The sequence below is a fragment of the Sinohyriopsis cumingii genome, chromosome 10, assembly GCF_028554795.1.
Source record: "Sinohyriopsis cumingii isolate HCF-2022 chromosome 10, ASM2855479v2, whole genome shotgun sequence".
Taxonomy (NCBI): Eukaryota; Metazoa; Mollusca; class Bivalvia; order Unionida; family Unionidae; genus Sinohyriopsis; species Sinohyriopsis cumingii.
The window spans coordinates 108080485-108096939 of record NC_142970.1 but is presented as its reverse complement, the minus strand read 5'-3'; the positions used below and the strand labels follow the sequence as shown (position 1 = coordinate 108096939).

The window sequence follows — 16455 nt, the reverse complement described above, 5'->3', positions numbered from 1 at the left end:
TAGCTAATTGCGTTATCATACTGTTTTATCAATGTTATACGATATAGACTTTTAAACCTGCAGTAATTAAACACTGCTGGTCGTTATTTATTCATTGCGCTTTGAAGGACTCTGCTTGTTTCCAATATGGCTGTTTTATAGCCCCACTATATAGGAACTTGCATATAGAGTTGCCCTTGATCGTATCAATACAATTCGTTAAACAACGAGCATATCTCCAAGTACTCTCCTTCGACCATGTTTTACACGTTTTAAGTGTTTGTAAGCATCTTGGCAATACAAATAAAATGAATTGTAAGATATGCGAAACAATTCATAGAAGTCCCATGACAATGAAAATATCCTTGTCGGATGAAGAATCTCATGAAAACAAAATCAACTTTGCTTACTCTGTATCTCATTAGAATCGTAACTAGTTAAACTAAAAGCAATATACTTTTCAGGATCACAAACGTGACATCCAAATACGTATGATATGTGTGTTATGCTCGATATAGAGATGAATTTAAATACATACGAATAAAAAGAGATGTATTTAAAGTTTGCTCCACTATTCCCCGTTGCAAAATGTAACGTTTCTGCTGAACGATTTTCGAACCACAAAAATATATTATGCTAATAACAAAAGAATAACTTCTTTGCGACATCGAATAATGACACAATTATGCAGGTGTGTTATTCTAAAACTAATATATTATGGATTATAATAGTTATAGTGAATGCAGTTTTACATAGACAATCTCTATATTCAGATTGCGTATTATTAACCACCCGCACGGTGTTAGCCCGATATTGGAACCGTTAAAACTCACAATAAATAAGTTCAAACAATACATACAGGAGGCTGCTAGGTTTAGAAAAAGACCTATTCGTTATTTCTGTTTTCGAGTAATTGAATCGAAGAGGATACAATCGTTGTTACATTCCTGTATCAGTATGAATGCTAGTAACAATTGTCCTTTTCACGTATAGGGAGCAAATCTTGGGTACAATAGAAGTGTAAGGCGTTGAAATGGATGTCAGTCTCCTGCCATTGTTGAATAATATGATTGCACCAGTACATGATTGGTTGCAGTATATAGCAGATGATACAGTCCTCTTGTCCATATCATGTAACAAATCCTTAAAGTAGCCAATAAATAAAATGAATTTCAAGAATAAAATGATGTCTTGATCTTGCTTAAGTAGCTTCCCTAAGAATCTGAACGGAATTAATGGTACAAAAGGTAAACCTTTACATCCTTTTCATAGAAATATACACATTTATATTTGAATAGAACAAAAGTATGTTTATATGTAGCCATAATTACGAACCCCTATTATACAGGAAAGAATACAATTGATATACAAATGACAAAGAGTATTGATCTGTAGACATAATTAACATCTATACTGCTGCATACATATAAACTCCATATGAATAATCTTATTAAATAGTTTCATCAAATGACAGTCATATTACCTGAAATATTTTCTATGCACTATTTAACATCGCACAAGTACGTTATCAAAGCACATTTGAACAGCATGTTGTTATACACGATTAATATACAAGATGCAGAAAGGTTCTAAAATATGAACCACATGGAGATGCAAATCTACATCGTATGTAAACGTGAAGCAAATAATGGTGTGCAACAAACTTTCCGAACTAAGGAAGATGTCTGATTTGCAAACAAATAGAAAAAGCATCCAGATACATAGCAACTTATGTAGACCAATAATGAACACGATGTATTCTTTCTCCTTTACTCGGGAAAATTCCTTTATATGAACACTTCCTCATCCTCTAAAACCTTATTAATCGATGATAAAAGGTTGTGAAGACGAAATCTCCCACACAGGCAGATAGGATATGAGAATGTCTACCTAAATAATAAATTTATCCATCATAGTTCACTGATGCTTGTTTTATGTTTACTCTGATTTATTTACAGTACTACACATGCACATTACAACTTACTTTCGAACAAACATCGTGAAGCTATCTTAAAGTCTGACTCAATCCAATTGACCAGTCCACATTCAGCAGAGACATCAGATAATTTTTCTTTTTGACATTGTTTGTCAACAAAAACTAATATATACACAAAATCGTCCAGCATTTTGGCTATAAAATCTAAATGAGACAACATGTGGTAGCGCACGCTGTTGATATCAGTCCCGTAGAGTTCCAACCAGTACGCATATCCGGGCCGTGAAGCCTTATAAAATGTTGCTATTGATAGGAGACCTGAAACAATTTTATCATCAACCATGACGTCGGAAATACAAACCGTGTTCTTTTTATCCAACAGAGCCAGATTCGAAGAAATCAATCGATATGGGACAAATTCAACGACCATTCGGTCTTCAGGAAACAGGTATTCTCTGATGACCTCCTTTTCAAAATATGCTTTCACATCATGGACCGATATATTCTTGCGAGGCAGTGCGCTAAGCAGACCAGAATATTTGTTTAAATGAGACGGCAACACCACATACTTGACCAAGTCCTGAAAAAAAGAAATTAAGCATAGATGATGCCGAACACATTCTGCGCAATACCACTTCATAAATAAACACATAAGTAACTAAATCCCTGACTCATTTCCGGGGTACAATGGCCCCAGCCAGGTATACTCCGATACAGTGATGAAGAGAAGACACTGGGCAGGATGCATTTAACTTACTTAGGCGATTATATTAAATATTGTTTACGTCAATATTCGTGACACTTTATTTAAAGTATTTCATTTAGTATCGGGTTGCCGAGTTGTGGAAGGCGATCGAATTTTACAGATAAATGAAATCTCATGTCTGTCAATGTGGCTTTGAATCTTCGGCGTAGCCATCATTGGTATGTAAGAAAGCTTGCCTGCAGATTTCCGTGAGTCTGAGATTCTTGCCAACGATTTCCCGGATTTTTCATCCACCAGATATACTGGCTTCTGTATATAGCCAACATATGATTTCAAATGGCGTTAAATCCAAAGCAGTAAAGTATTTCAGGAAGAGTGGAAAGCATGGGTATGTAAAAATGTAACTGGTTTTAAAACTAGAGATCAATTGTTCAACAATAAAATGGTAGCTAGGTAAATATATAAATACTTAACATACAGATTGATGAAACAATGGCTGGATGAATACATGACATGCTACTCAATTTCAGTTCATATTCCGTAATGTTTCCTAATTGTATTTAGTCAGAACTCCGATATTTCCGATATTTTATAATAAAGCAGAGCATATATATTTATTCTGATAAGTGAGCACTGACGATCATGTAATGGAGTATGCATAGCTATCGACATTTTTTAAAAGACTCGCCAACACCAATGGCTTAATTTTCAGTGGTTAATAATTGACTGAACTATATAAATTTCAATTTGCCTGCTATGGTTTAGACTCAACAGTCACACAGCTAACAACAAATGGTGTCTTACTCTGCAAGATGGACGATATTGGATTTTATTGTATCATTTATAGTAGTTCAAAAGTCATAAATCTAGCGAAAAGAGGAAAAGTTTTCTTACACTGCAAGATGGACATTGTTGGACTTTATTCAATGATTTATAGTATTCCAAGAGTCACAGCTAACGAAAAACGGAAAAAATTGTTTTGTCCTCAATGAGTTTTGGAAAGTTGTGGATTTTTGCCAAATTAGGAAGAATTTACCATTGAAAATTAATTATTTCCAAAAGGTTCAAAATCTTTACCCTAAGAGTACACGGGCAGGAAATTGCAGTTCAAGGTGAGAAATCTTAGTCCTTATTAACGATTGCTCGTTTAGTGTTTTTATTCTTGAAACAACTGCAACAGATTTCCTACACGGTGGATTTTGGAACAAAGTACAATTGAATCATAACAGGATTGATAAATGCCACGCCTGTCAACGACATTGTTTCTTAATCAAATCATTGCTGGTGGTGAGTATCACACAGTACTATTTAAATGATAGTAAAACATTGCGTCTTACTCTGCACTTTATTGGACTTTATTCTCTGTTTTACAGCAGTCGATAACTTACAGGAGTATGAATCTTCTCACTGCAATCTCATGGTTATATATATATATATATATATATATATATATATATATATATATATATATATATATATATATATATATATATATATATATATATATATAGTCTGGTACCTTCACATTATTGTTACACATCCAGAATTGAGACACATCCTACGCTACGTAAGACAAGTACATTGACAGCATTTATACACGCCCGACAGTAAAAACGACTAGAACATTGATAGTATTGTTGCTCATCCGACCGTTGGTAGAACATTAACATTACAAATTTGAAAATCATGTGCCTGCTGAAAGTAAACCCCGATATATCGTTTTGTGCAGACCTAATTCATTCAAATTAAAATTCTTTGAATGTACACTGAATACAGAAGATTACTAATAACGTCTACTCTAAAACATTAAGTATGAATTATGTTTTGAACACCTAAGCAAAATAGAATAACTAGCAAACAGGGGATTTATTTGTTTCAGATAACTGTAATTTGTTACGCTTGGTCAACAAGATTGAAACATGGAACTGCAATGTTATATTGCACAACAGTGTTGTTGCTGGTGTTACGGGCTTAACGAAATTGTCAGGGGTTAATAGGCTTTACATAGCGGCAAGTATAGCTGGTGGAAGAAGAACCCGATGAAAACCATCGAAAGCATCTGGCAAGTTTCTTCACATACCCACATTGGCAATGACTGTCATTGGCCGAGCCCGAGATTCGAAACCACGGAGAGGTAATATAGCAGAGATCGATAAAGCCAAGGGCTTTAGACCATTCGGCCACCAGGGTGCACTGTACACATTGTTGTAATAGACGGAAAAGTGAACAGACGGATGGATAGTTGGCTGGACACTATTCTGATGTTAAAACGTGGAGATACGTTTATGTCTGCCATTTTATCAGGAAGGAAGTCAACAGAAAACTAAAAGGATTCAAGTCTGCCATGTTTCTTATCAAACATTTGTTTGTGAACATTGTGCATAGTGATTGATAGGTTGCTATAGGTCATTCTTGTTGGGTACATTTGATGCTAGAAAAATGAATTATTGTAGTCCATGGTTACTTAATCTCTAGAAGTAAAATGACATGACTTCATTAATTAATCGGCGTGAAACATCTTTCAGACCATTTGCAACAATGTTTGTACAATACAAAAGAGCTACTAAATCTTTCAACCTTTTAGAAATGTATGTTATGTTACTCTGTGTTTTCTAGAGGTTTACTATTTTCGGAGGCTAAGATAAATATTTTCTTTGCACAGTTTCAAAGGAAGCTCTTTTGAATATAAATTTGTCTTGTGATATAGTTTAATTTCCTTCACCATCGATTGTAAGGAGAAAACAAATTTTTTAATTTCTCTTTCTTCCACAGTACTTCTATACATTGCTATGCCTGTCTGCAAACAAGAATCTCTCTGTATTTTTAGATGATAGCGCCTAAACAGGGCTGAAAAATGTTGCGTTAAAAATAGACACTATATGAAAAGTGATGTAGCATTCATGTCTGCTGTGATCCTTTGATGGGAACATAGGTGAAACATGTCTAAGTAGTAGCATTCGTTTGCTATTAAATGATCAATATCACATGCATGTCATCAGCTTGTTTCTAGTGAAAACGCAAACTAGTGTATACTGTATCGATACGTGTCCAACATCACAATTTCCAATGAAAGCGCACACTAGTGTAGACTGTATCTGTACTTCTCAAACATCACAGAGTTTCCAGTGAAGCCGCAAATTAACAGAGTTAAATAATTTTAAGTACACTTGTATGTTTAAGACACAAAACACATGGTTTTACTTGATGTCAGATCATTGTTATGTTGGGAGATGAGACGAGTTAAGATATGTATATTCTCAAATACAAAAACAAATTGTACAAGGCACCATGTAAATAATGTTTACAATATAGTAACACTATAAAGAGTCAAGTGCTGCAGGCCAGATTGTTCTTCCATTACTTTGTAGTTTCTAGTTTGATAAAGTCTCACACATGGTACACTCTGACAGTCTTGATATTTGAATATAATTATTTCTTTAGCAGTATTTTAATAGTCAAAGGTTTACATTAGATTTATTTCTTTAGCAATATTTTAATAGTCAAAGTTTTACATTAGATTTATTTCTTTAGCAATGTCAGTATAACTCAAAATAATGTTGGATTAATTTCTGGAAGTGACACTTACCCTTGTTGAAATCAAAGCGTTAGTTTGACTGAACGAATCCGTTTGCGCTATGATACTGTTACCCGCTATAGTCATTGCTCTTGTTTTCACACCGTATCGTTCCCTCACCATTTCGTTAACCGCCTGGATAAGATCTTTGAAATAACCCTTTCCTTGAAACTTTGGGCTAATTCTGCCAGCCATGTAGGCCGCCGTCTCTCCATTGTCTACTATAAACGCACACAAATATCCTATCTGAAGAGTAAATGTGATTAATAAATGCGACGGTACATATATGTTTAGAACAAAATAAGGTTTTACAATTATAAAGACCCTTTTGTAACAACCAAACCGTTGGAAGGAAAACAAAGAATACAAATTTGCTTTTGAAAAAAATATTCCCTAATTTCCATCCAAACAACAAACAAAATCATGATGAAGTTATATTGGTAGGGAATGTATTTTAATTTGAATTACATGAGAGAGAGAGAGAGAAAGAGAGAGATAGAGAGACAGACAGACAGACAGAAAGAGAGAGAGAGAGATCACAATTTCTCCATCTAGGGTAATCACAAACGGCGTTGCCACAGGATCTGTCAGGAACTCGTCGTAGAAGGACGGTAGATAGTCCAGTCCACCGTAAATATTTTTATTCAGCGCCAAAACGGCATCCTTGTCTGCTGTTGTTGCCTTTCGTATCTCCACGTTGAATGAACCTAAACATAGAACGCTACACGATGGTTATATGTAATATGACATTTACGTTATATAAAATGGCAATGAGTCTTTAATAAGGACGATTACATATTTATATTTAACTTACGTGAGGAAGCAGATATTTCGAAATGTTCAATGTAATCACCGGTTCGTGCACTGTTGGATTGATCGCCAATGTTGCAAAATCTTTGGCAGGAAGATTATTACATAACAGAGATTTTCCTGTAGCTTATATTTAAAGTGAAGACATTCGATGAGTGACACATTAGAATCATTTGGCATTGCAAGAAGTTCTAATCCTTCATATCGGTATAAAAAGATCAATAGAATCTCTTGTCACCGGGTTCGATTTCCTTCATAAAATGGGGAGAACACGGTGTCTGCTATTGTTGTGGGTGAGTTGAATATATGTGTAATCAGCGAAAGTAACAAAAGAGGCAGACCTGAAAATGCAAATTGAAAATGTTCTAGTCTAGCATAAAGCAAATTGCATACAAATTACGTAAATTATCTAGTTTCCCTTTTGCCTGATTGGAACTTGTATACAACCGGATAATACATATTTCTTTAACAAATAGTCAAATATGGATTCGAAATTTGAAATTATGTATCCATAACGAGTCAAACTATATTTTGATATATGTTTCAAAGTATACAACCCCATTGTAGTGATAGTGAGAACTTATTTCTTTATAAATATTAATATCAGTGACATACTACTTATAAAAATGGCAAGAATGAATCGTTGTATGAACTTTATGAAAAGCGTTTAGTTTATTCAAGACTATAGTTGAAATTTTTCCACTTCATCACTAACGGCAAAATAAATTCATTGTTTTTAAAATTTGGATTAGCTCTGTTAATGATGTCGGTCAATGAAAAACATTTTTTGATTATGAAGAAGATGAGCAAATATGATCTAAGTATCTTTATTTCAACATTATGTCGGGTCATTTGTTATATTTTGTGTTTTCTACCGCGTGATGTACCTAGTTGTAAACTGTTACATGATACTACTCTGGAATTTTGTACACACTGACAAATTCAGGATACTGTTTAAAGTCAGGGTTTGTCTGTATCAGCTATATACTACTAAACAAAACACACCCCAATACATGACTTATATGAGAACATGTTTGGACAAGAGATTATTTTAGCCCCCAAACTAGCGAAAGATTTAAGTGTTTTGGCATGGTTTAATCCAGAGAAAAGAAATGAATAACAATGATGACGATGATGATGATAAATTAGACACAATTCTGGTCGAAATTTCCTTCTTGATTCACAAGTGAGAATGCGTGCTTGAACCACATTCTTGTGAGCTGCTATATATTCAGAACATATCTGAGTTACATCGTTCTCCACTGACTGTTGTATAGTTTTCTCCTTTACGGCCGGCAATGACTAGAAATGTCTTTAAATAAATACTGGTCTACTGACAGTTTATTCCACAAGAGACAATGGAGAATCATACACGAATGTAAATGATTATTTCGCTTGAAATATATTAAACAAGTCAATGATTAAACATTATCCAAACATATTTCAAACATTTTGTTTGATACATCACACTTGAAAAAAAAGAACGAAATAACGATGTTACGCAGTAAAAACCTGAACAAAATGGCTATCAATTGTTGACTTAAAACTCATTTGGATAACATGGTTATTATCCATATGTCGTCATGGAGTCATTCATTAAATACCGCATATTAGTTAAGCGGTGCAATAGTGGAAAATATGATGTATGAATTTAAATAGTTGTTGCCGTGGTTTAGCTTCTCTGACTCGAGAAAAATAAGGTACCGGGTTTTGAATCTTGCGTGACAATGTGGTGTGTCCATTGGAAAGCCCCTTTACTCCAAATGCCTCGACACTAAATAACTATCTTGATTTCCCATCTAGTAAAACATAAAAACAAATCAAAACATTAGAGTTTAATCAGAAAATACACATATGAGAAACAAAGAAAGGTATTACATATATCTTGTACATGTAAAACTCCAAATATGTGTTGATACCTATAAATTCTAGATTCTACTATAAAAGCTTGTAATGCCAACATCTTTTTATTTAGTCCGGCTCTACCCCGATGTGAAAAGCAGAACCACTGTTTCAATAGGTTTGCCACTACAATGTCAATGCTCATATTTTCTCAGAAAGCCACCACTTCGAAAAATGATCAAGTTGTTTTTTTCTAGATTAGTTTCAATTCCTGTTTCAACGAACAATTCACCTGCATCATTACTTTGTTGCTTTCAATAGTAGTACAGCTTCGGCACTTACCCCTATCATACTTAGTTCATAACTTTTGAACTAAATCATCAGTAGAAATGGAAAAAGGAATTAGACCTTGGACACATCATTATATTTGTCTTACATTGAAAATTAAAATCTCTGGTTAGTCCCATTGGAATTTGCCCACTGCTTTTAAAATCAATAAATATTTTCCAAACTTGTAAAATATATCCATCTATACATTTATGTACAGGAGAATATCATACTTTGTTATGTTGTTATGTTTCAAATCTTTGAAAAATCGATACACAGTAAATTCTACCACCAGATTAATATATATATATATATATATATATATATATATATATATATATATATATATATATATATATATATATATATATATATATTTCTGAACAATTGCATGCAAACTGAATATATTAGGACAAGTACTGAAGCGTTTTCTAAAGCCAGCCTTCTATTGATCTATTAGATTATTACTTTAAATTATTAAATCTATACAACCGATTGTAACAAGCAGACGAGAAATCTTTTCTGAATGCATTTATTAGAGAAATTTCCTGCAATTGGTGGGGTCCTTCATGCTCCCATTCTTAATATCAGCATACAATACTTGTTGACTAATCCTTTGGAAGTTCCCCCGTTTCAAAGATCTTATTAAAGAACACATTAAGAAAATAAACAATGCTTGGTAAAGTCAAATCGTACCAGTGACCGTAATCGTGTCAGAACCTAGAATTTTATTTTTCAAAAGGCGAAAGCTATGAAATAGTTCTTGATTTGAAATTGATTTATTCAGTTTGAAGTTGTCATTATCATTTCTTGGAGTACCTTCTCGTCATTCATACCCTCCAGTTTGCTCGACACTAATAAGGAAACGAAATAATCAAACCAGTCATTCATTGTTATTTTCGAGTCACTTCTACTTACCCTGCTAAAGTATATTCTCTTTAAGTCTTGCCAGAATGTTTTGGGTCATTTCTTAACGTTTCCTATAATTATTTTTTTTCTATTGATTAAAGGTTTTGAACGAGGTTCTACTACGAATGTATACGTCTATACAAATAATTGTGTTTGCAAATCTATATTTTTTTAAAGTTTAACTTATTCCATTTTAGCATTATTGCAGTATTTATCCCTCTGTGTATGTTTTAACCACTGGGCTTTTCGCTGTCTGTGTTTTTACACAATTTACCTCATATGAAGACCACATCAATCGCTGATTTTAACATGTAGTAAATTGGTTATATTTTGAACATATTCCAAACTTTTCTGATCGAAACTTTGGAGGAAAGATTAACCATGTGTGTCTTTCAATAAAAATATTGCACTTTGACAGACGTTTTCATTTCATACATAATTACTTGTAATATGGTCAGTGTTACTACCGTTATTTAATTTATCAGCCATTTTCAGGCTATAATGGATTAGTATTGAGAGGATTGGTCTCTGTCATCTATACCAAAGTTTAATATAAATGGAAACAACGATATAGAGGCAACAACATAATACACTAAGCTCAAGCCATTATTTGCAATGCGTATTAATTCCCATCCTTATCTTTGAAAATGATAAATAATCTGAAAATACCTTAAGAACATTTATAAACCCAGACCTACAAAAACATCAGAATCCACATGGACTATCCAGCCTATAATTTATAACGATACATTAGGTTTTATTTCTCAGGTACATTTAGCATTTGTAGTAAATATGAGGAAATAAGTATAAATTACAAATAAGATGAACCGGATTGAAATACAAAATGTCAGGTCTTAGTTTTATGAGTTATGTAATGGTTTTATATTATGTGGAATAGACTGCCGTTATGTACATACCTTGCTGATGGTGGCACGCCATGATGTACTTTTAGGTTTGGAATTACAAGGCAGTAACGTTGTTGTCTGAAGTAACAATCAGAAATAAAATACACGACAGACGAGAGACTCCAGTAATGCGGTCCTCCATTGGCCGATATTATAACATGAGCCACAAAACACAATGAGTGCATTTACATACTGAATCTGAACCGTTTATACAGGGCCTAATAATGTTTATCTCCATTTTCATTTTTTCATGATAAAGTGAGTACTTGTTGTATGTCATTGTTTTAAATTATACAAACTATCCTCCCATTTACTGCGATTTCTTACGTTCTGCTTTTAACATGTGATGCATCAATAATTAGTTTCGTGCTTTGTTTAATTAACGTAAGATTTTTTGTTTATATACGTCCTAATTGTGCATGGCCGTACCTGTGTCTTCAGTCACCACAGTTCTCAGTGTTAATTGATTTATTACATTGTTTGTTTAAATTTTATTTCATTGCACGTTTTATTTAACAGTACGGAATAACAGTGTCAACAAATGCAAATTACTGTTAATAGTTTTGTGCCTGCTGCAATTTCATGCAAAATTATTTTAAAATGTTTACGTTATGCCATGTGAATTTTACATAATATATAGTGGCAGTCGCGGAGAATAGACCTAAAAATCTGTCAATCTGCCAATGTGCTTGTAAACTCACGTGATGCACACATCTTTAAAAGAGAAAGTTAATGCGAGGAACAATTGTTTACGATATACCATTGTCCACAGTGTACATGTTTTTGTTTTGGGTGGGGTGTCATTAGTTGTGTGTGACCTTGATATTTCAGACTATATATGTAAACTTGTCCCCAATGTCCATTATATACCAATGTCCCCAATGTCCATTATATACCAATGTCCCCAATGTCTATTAGCAGCAGAGAGGCTGAGCCCACCAACTAGTTCGTCCAACAGAACCCTGTATCGAAAACACTTTTGATAGAAGATCTTATTTCACAAAATAAACCCTCTATTCAGAAAACTATGATAAATAACTCCTCTCTGCTGACCAAAGAAGTTATTTCATGAAAAATAACTTACTATAAAAATACTTCTTGATCAGGGGAACGTCGACGAAACACTCGGTGGCTCAGCCTCTCTGCTGCTAACGATGTAAAAATCTTAGGATTTCTAATTAAAAATTGTATCTAATCCAACTCGATACGGTGTCCGAGGATCATGTAAATTTATCGTCACAAATCCGTGTGGTTTTGCCTGAGCACGACTAAAGAAATTTCTGAATTTATTTATGTCCATGTCACCGCTGCACCAAGTCTGATGTATATTTCGTAACGTGTGTGCGTCAACGCTGTTAAATATCGCAAGAACGTTACAGTTATCTCTGATCACTTTCGGAATTTGTGTATACCGTTGAGTTACATAAATCACATCCACGTTTTTGTGCCTACCGCGGGAAAATATCGATACTCTGTGCTTCATTGATATCAGTTATAAAATCAATAACATCTTCGTGAAAATCACTTTGATTTTCCATTACCGATTTTGCACTTTCGTTAAAATCTTTTAATACCTGATAACATCGCTGATCGTCCACTGATGGTGCTATCAAATATAATTTATCCCACTTCATCCACTTCATTATTAAATTAAGTAACAACTGCGTCTTACCCGACCCAGATGGGCCTATAATAATCATTTGAATTGAATTTGGTAGCACTGAGTTATGTTTGATTGGCTCTCGTCGCTTTGACGCAGATAAGTCAGTGATTTCCATTTGAAATGTCTTTGACATTTTTATATAAAATAAATATGAATTTATATTGTGTGAAATGCCGAGCACATACCCCAACTACGGATACAACAACAATTACAACAAAAAATAATCGACAAGCGCTTACAGGCAAGTGTGAACGATGCGGTACAAAACAATTTAGATTTATTATAAAAAAAGGAGGTGATATCGCAACCAAGTTAGGAAAATTACCAGGGGCTCCGTGGGCTAAATACCCAGGAGAAAAACATCTTCCAGGATATAATTACTGCGGTCCTGGAACCCGACTAGATATCAGACTTGATGACCAAGATCACCCAAAACCAGGTGAGTATCCGATAAACGCTATTGATAAGGCGTGTCATGCGCATGATGTAGCTTACCGAAGTAAGGATTTGCAACAGCGCCATCTCGCGGACGTGAAATTAATTCACGCGTTAAATGCCATCACTGATAAATCTTTCAAAGAAAAGTTAGCTAGGTGGCTAATAAAATCTAAGCTTGTATTAGGCGCTGGGTAATTAATAGAAATGCAAGCATTTCCAATGGAGTCGATTTATTATTCCCCAAGCGGATACTGGAGAGGTAGCGCGGCAATTAGTAAACTTGCTGAAGCAGCAAAAGTTACAAAAGTTACTGCCAAAAATTGGTTATCCCGACAGGCAATATAGCAAATTTATCTACCGCGTCCTAAACAAATTCACTTTGCACATTTCGATGTTAGTGTGCCAAATGAGGTACATCAAGCTGATATATTATTTCTGCCACATGATACTATCCGAAGACGTACATACAAGTACGCGTTAACCATAGTTGATGTTGCAAGTAGATACAAAGATGCGGAACCGTTAACGACTAAAACAGCATCTGAGGTTGCTTCTGCGTTTGAAAGAATTTATCGCCGAGGACCTCTACGATGGCCCAATCTATTACAAGTTGATCCTGGCAAAGAATTTCAAGGTGCAGTATCATCGTTGATGAAGCAACATAACGTCACCATCAGACGAGGACATACTGAAATTCACCGTGATCAGGCAATTGTTGAGCGATTCAATCGAACACTTGCTGAGCGGTTATTTGGATATCAATACGCGAAGGAATTTATTCAAGATGCGAGATCGCGCGAATGGGTTGCAAGATTACCAAGCGTGATAACTGCACTAAATAATGAAATTACCCGAACCACCAACATGAAACCTGCCATCGCGATCACGAAAAAAAATATACCCGTACGACGTGATTCTTCAGCACAGCCGATACTGGGTAATGCCACAGTTAGATATTTATATGAACCAGGTGAACTTGAAGGTGGTAAACGAAGAGCAACTGATCCTATCTGGAGTGTTACCACACACAAGATATCCACCGTGACAAGATCCACTGGCAGACCAGCAATCTATAGATTAGATTCAACTGCTCCTCAACGCGGATTCACACGTGAGCAACTTCAGGCAATTCCCGAGGACACACAATTACCACCCAAATCACTGAAGTGATTTCGATCACTTAACTAGCGCTGGCGCCTCTACGTCGATTACACTCAAGACAGGTCAACATGATATTATCACGTGTATGACCGCGACTGTTATCTTTTCTGTCTACGGTAAATTGTCTTGAATTTTTATTCGAATACTGCCATAGCATTATACAATTACAGCTCGCACAGTGATTATTCTGCTGTTGTTTCAAAGCGATGATAAATTCAACATCAAGATCAAAGTCGCGATTATTTTTTTTTGTCACTCTGTTTGTAACCGGCTAATTTTTTTCTTATTATGTCGCTGTTGTTTTCATTATTAATTTTATTAGCGTTTGATTCATCCAATACAATTCTTCGCAGTTGAGACATTCTTCTGACTCTGGACACAGCTAAGTAGACTAAGTTTAACCATTCGATTCGATCATCAACAATCCAAACAGTTGTATCACTGATAGTTAGTCCCTGAGATGAATAAATTGTCATTGCGTATCCTAGCGTCCACGGAGATTTATTCATTTTTAGTGCGTCTTTGAAAGCATTAATATCAACTAGCACAATATCATTCAGTACTAAATTCTGTTTCTCTGTCCCTGACGCAGTCAGGCGTCCTGGAATATCAACATCTATATTTTGTAACCGCGTATCAGCTGATCTATAACATAACGGCACTGGCAACACTGGAAACTTTTTTTGTTGCAACCGAAATAGCTGTTGTTGAAGTGTGTCTCTGACTATCTTTCTACTTGCCACTATCAAATCGTCTGGTTTCCACACGCGTAAAAAGTCGCTCATCGAAGTTTCAGGAATCATCTTGCGCATAATTTCACATTGAATTTTATTCGGTTGTAGCCTAATTAGTGTTTTAAATTCTTTCAACGTTGCATCAAGTGCTCGGTAATCATCAGACACTTCTTCGTAATAATCAACAAAATTCCTTAGCCAATCATGAGGGGATGCGCCGACAAACGGAGGTGGTTGACCGTGATCGCCGCACATAATCACTGCAGTATTTTTCGTTAGCAGCCAATCAAGAAATGTTTTTAACGTTTCCAACGGCACCGTACATATCTCATCCCAAATTATTATATCATTGATATATTTTGTTCCCATTCGATCTGACGTCCACACACCGCCGCTGTATTTGAAAAAGCTGTGATAAGTACAAGAATTGACTCCTCGTTGTTTCATTTCCCTGGCAAGCCTGTGTGTAGGTGTTAGCACAATCATATCTGATTTTCCAAATAATTCAATCGCTCGAGTTGTTTTACCAGACCCGCCCGGCCCGTTCAAATAAACAGTTTTGTGTCTAGTGATTGGATCATACACAGATGGTGCGGAAGATATTTCTGACATTTCTGATTTACAATAATCATTCTTAATTGCAACATCAGCGGATTCACAATATTCGTGTACCATCTCCGCTTTTATTCTCCAAGAAATCCATGATTCATCGTTAAAGTCTTCGACGCTCTTTGTAAAACGAGCCAGTGATTCTGAATGTTTTTTACTGATGTAAAATGAATCCGTTGCAACTCTAACTGCGGTGTCAGGAAATTGATTTACCATCGATAACAAATTTATAGAAACATAAGCCAGCATTGAAGATCTTAAATGTGTGTACTGAGGCGATTCTCCGTCGATATAACTTACAATTGTGCCCAACTTTCTTCCGTCGGACAAGAACACATCCTCCCGATTACAAAATATGTCTCTGGCAACCGCGTCGGCGATTATAAAATCCAATTCAGCTTCATCGATAATCAACCGCGAGTGATGCATTTTATGATCAAATGCTGCACCCTGAGTAAATTTACCGATTATTCTTCGTCCGAGATCTTTCGCTGTTTTTCGTTGTTGTTAAGTCTAATCTTGAGTACCTCAAGAGCTCCTTTCTTGATATCATCAAGAGGAGTTTCTGGACGTTCTCGTGCCCAATCTTCGATAACTTCTTCAAGAGTAATCGGTGCTGGTGTTGGTAACCAAACTTCAGTTTGTGAATTATAACATATGATTGCTTCACTGACAATCAACGATACCAGTATTCGGCTGTCAAGCATATATCGCAATAACACTATTGGCGCCCAGCGCTTTTCACTGAAGTGTCTGCTAAACCAAACATAACAAATCTGATGAAGCCCTTTAGCAAATTCAAACGAAGTCACACGAGCAAATCCTGTCAAATCAAAATCGGGTAAAACGCCGTTTATAGCTA

At 35.2% G+C, this 16455-nt stretch overlaps 1 protein-coding gene across 1 annotated transcript; it reads right to left on the bottom strand.

Moving 5' to 3' along the window:
- Positions 1–1952: 1952 nt before the first annotated feature.
- On the bottom strand, positions 1953–11281 carry LOC149790805 (uncharacterized). The gene is made up of 3 exons (XM_089973270.1): positions 11001–11281; positions 6643–6902; positions 1953–2495 (listed from the first exon to the last, which is right to left on the bottom strand). Exons 1-3 carry the CDS (start codon positions 11020–11022, stop codon positions 1953–1955), a joined length of 825 nt encoding a protein of 274 aa, XP_089829396.1. The 5' UTR covers positions 11023–11281.
- Positions 11282–16455: the final 5174 nt, after the last annotated feature.

Bases quoted from the DNA above. Each gene is read 5' to 3' on its own strand.
- LOC149790805 (XM_089973270.1), bottom strand. From the start codon at position 11,022: ATGGCGTGCCACCATCAGCAAG. The intron at 6,903-11,000 runs GTATGTACATAA...TTCTATGTTTAG, and splicing joins GGCGTGCCACCATCAGCAAG to GTTCATTCAACGTGGAGATA. The intron at 2,496-6,642 runs TCCCTACCAATA...TCTTTTTTTCAG, and splicing joins TAATTCAAATTAAAATACAT to GACTTGGTCAAGTATGTGGT.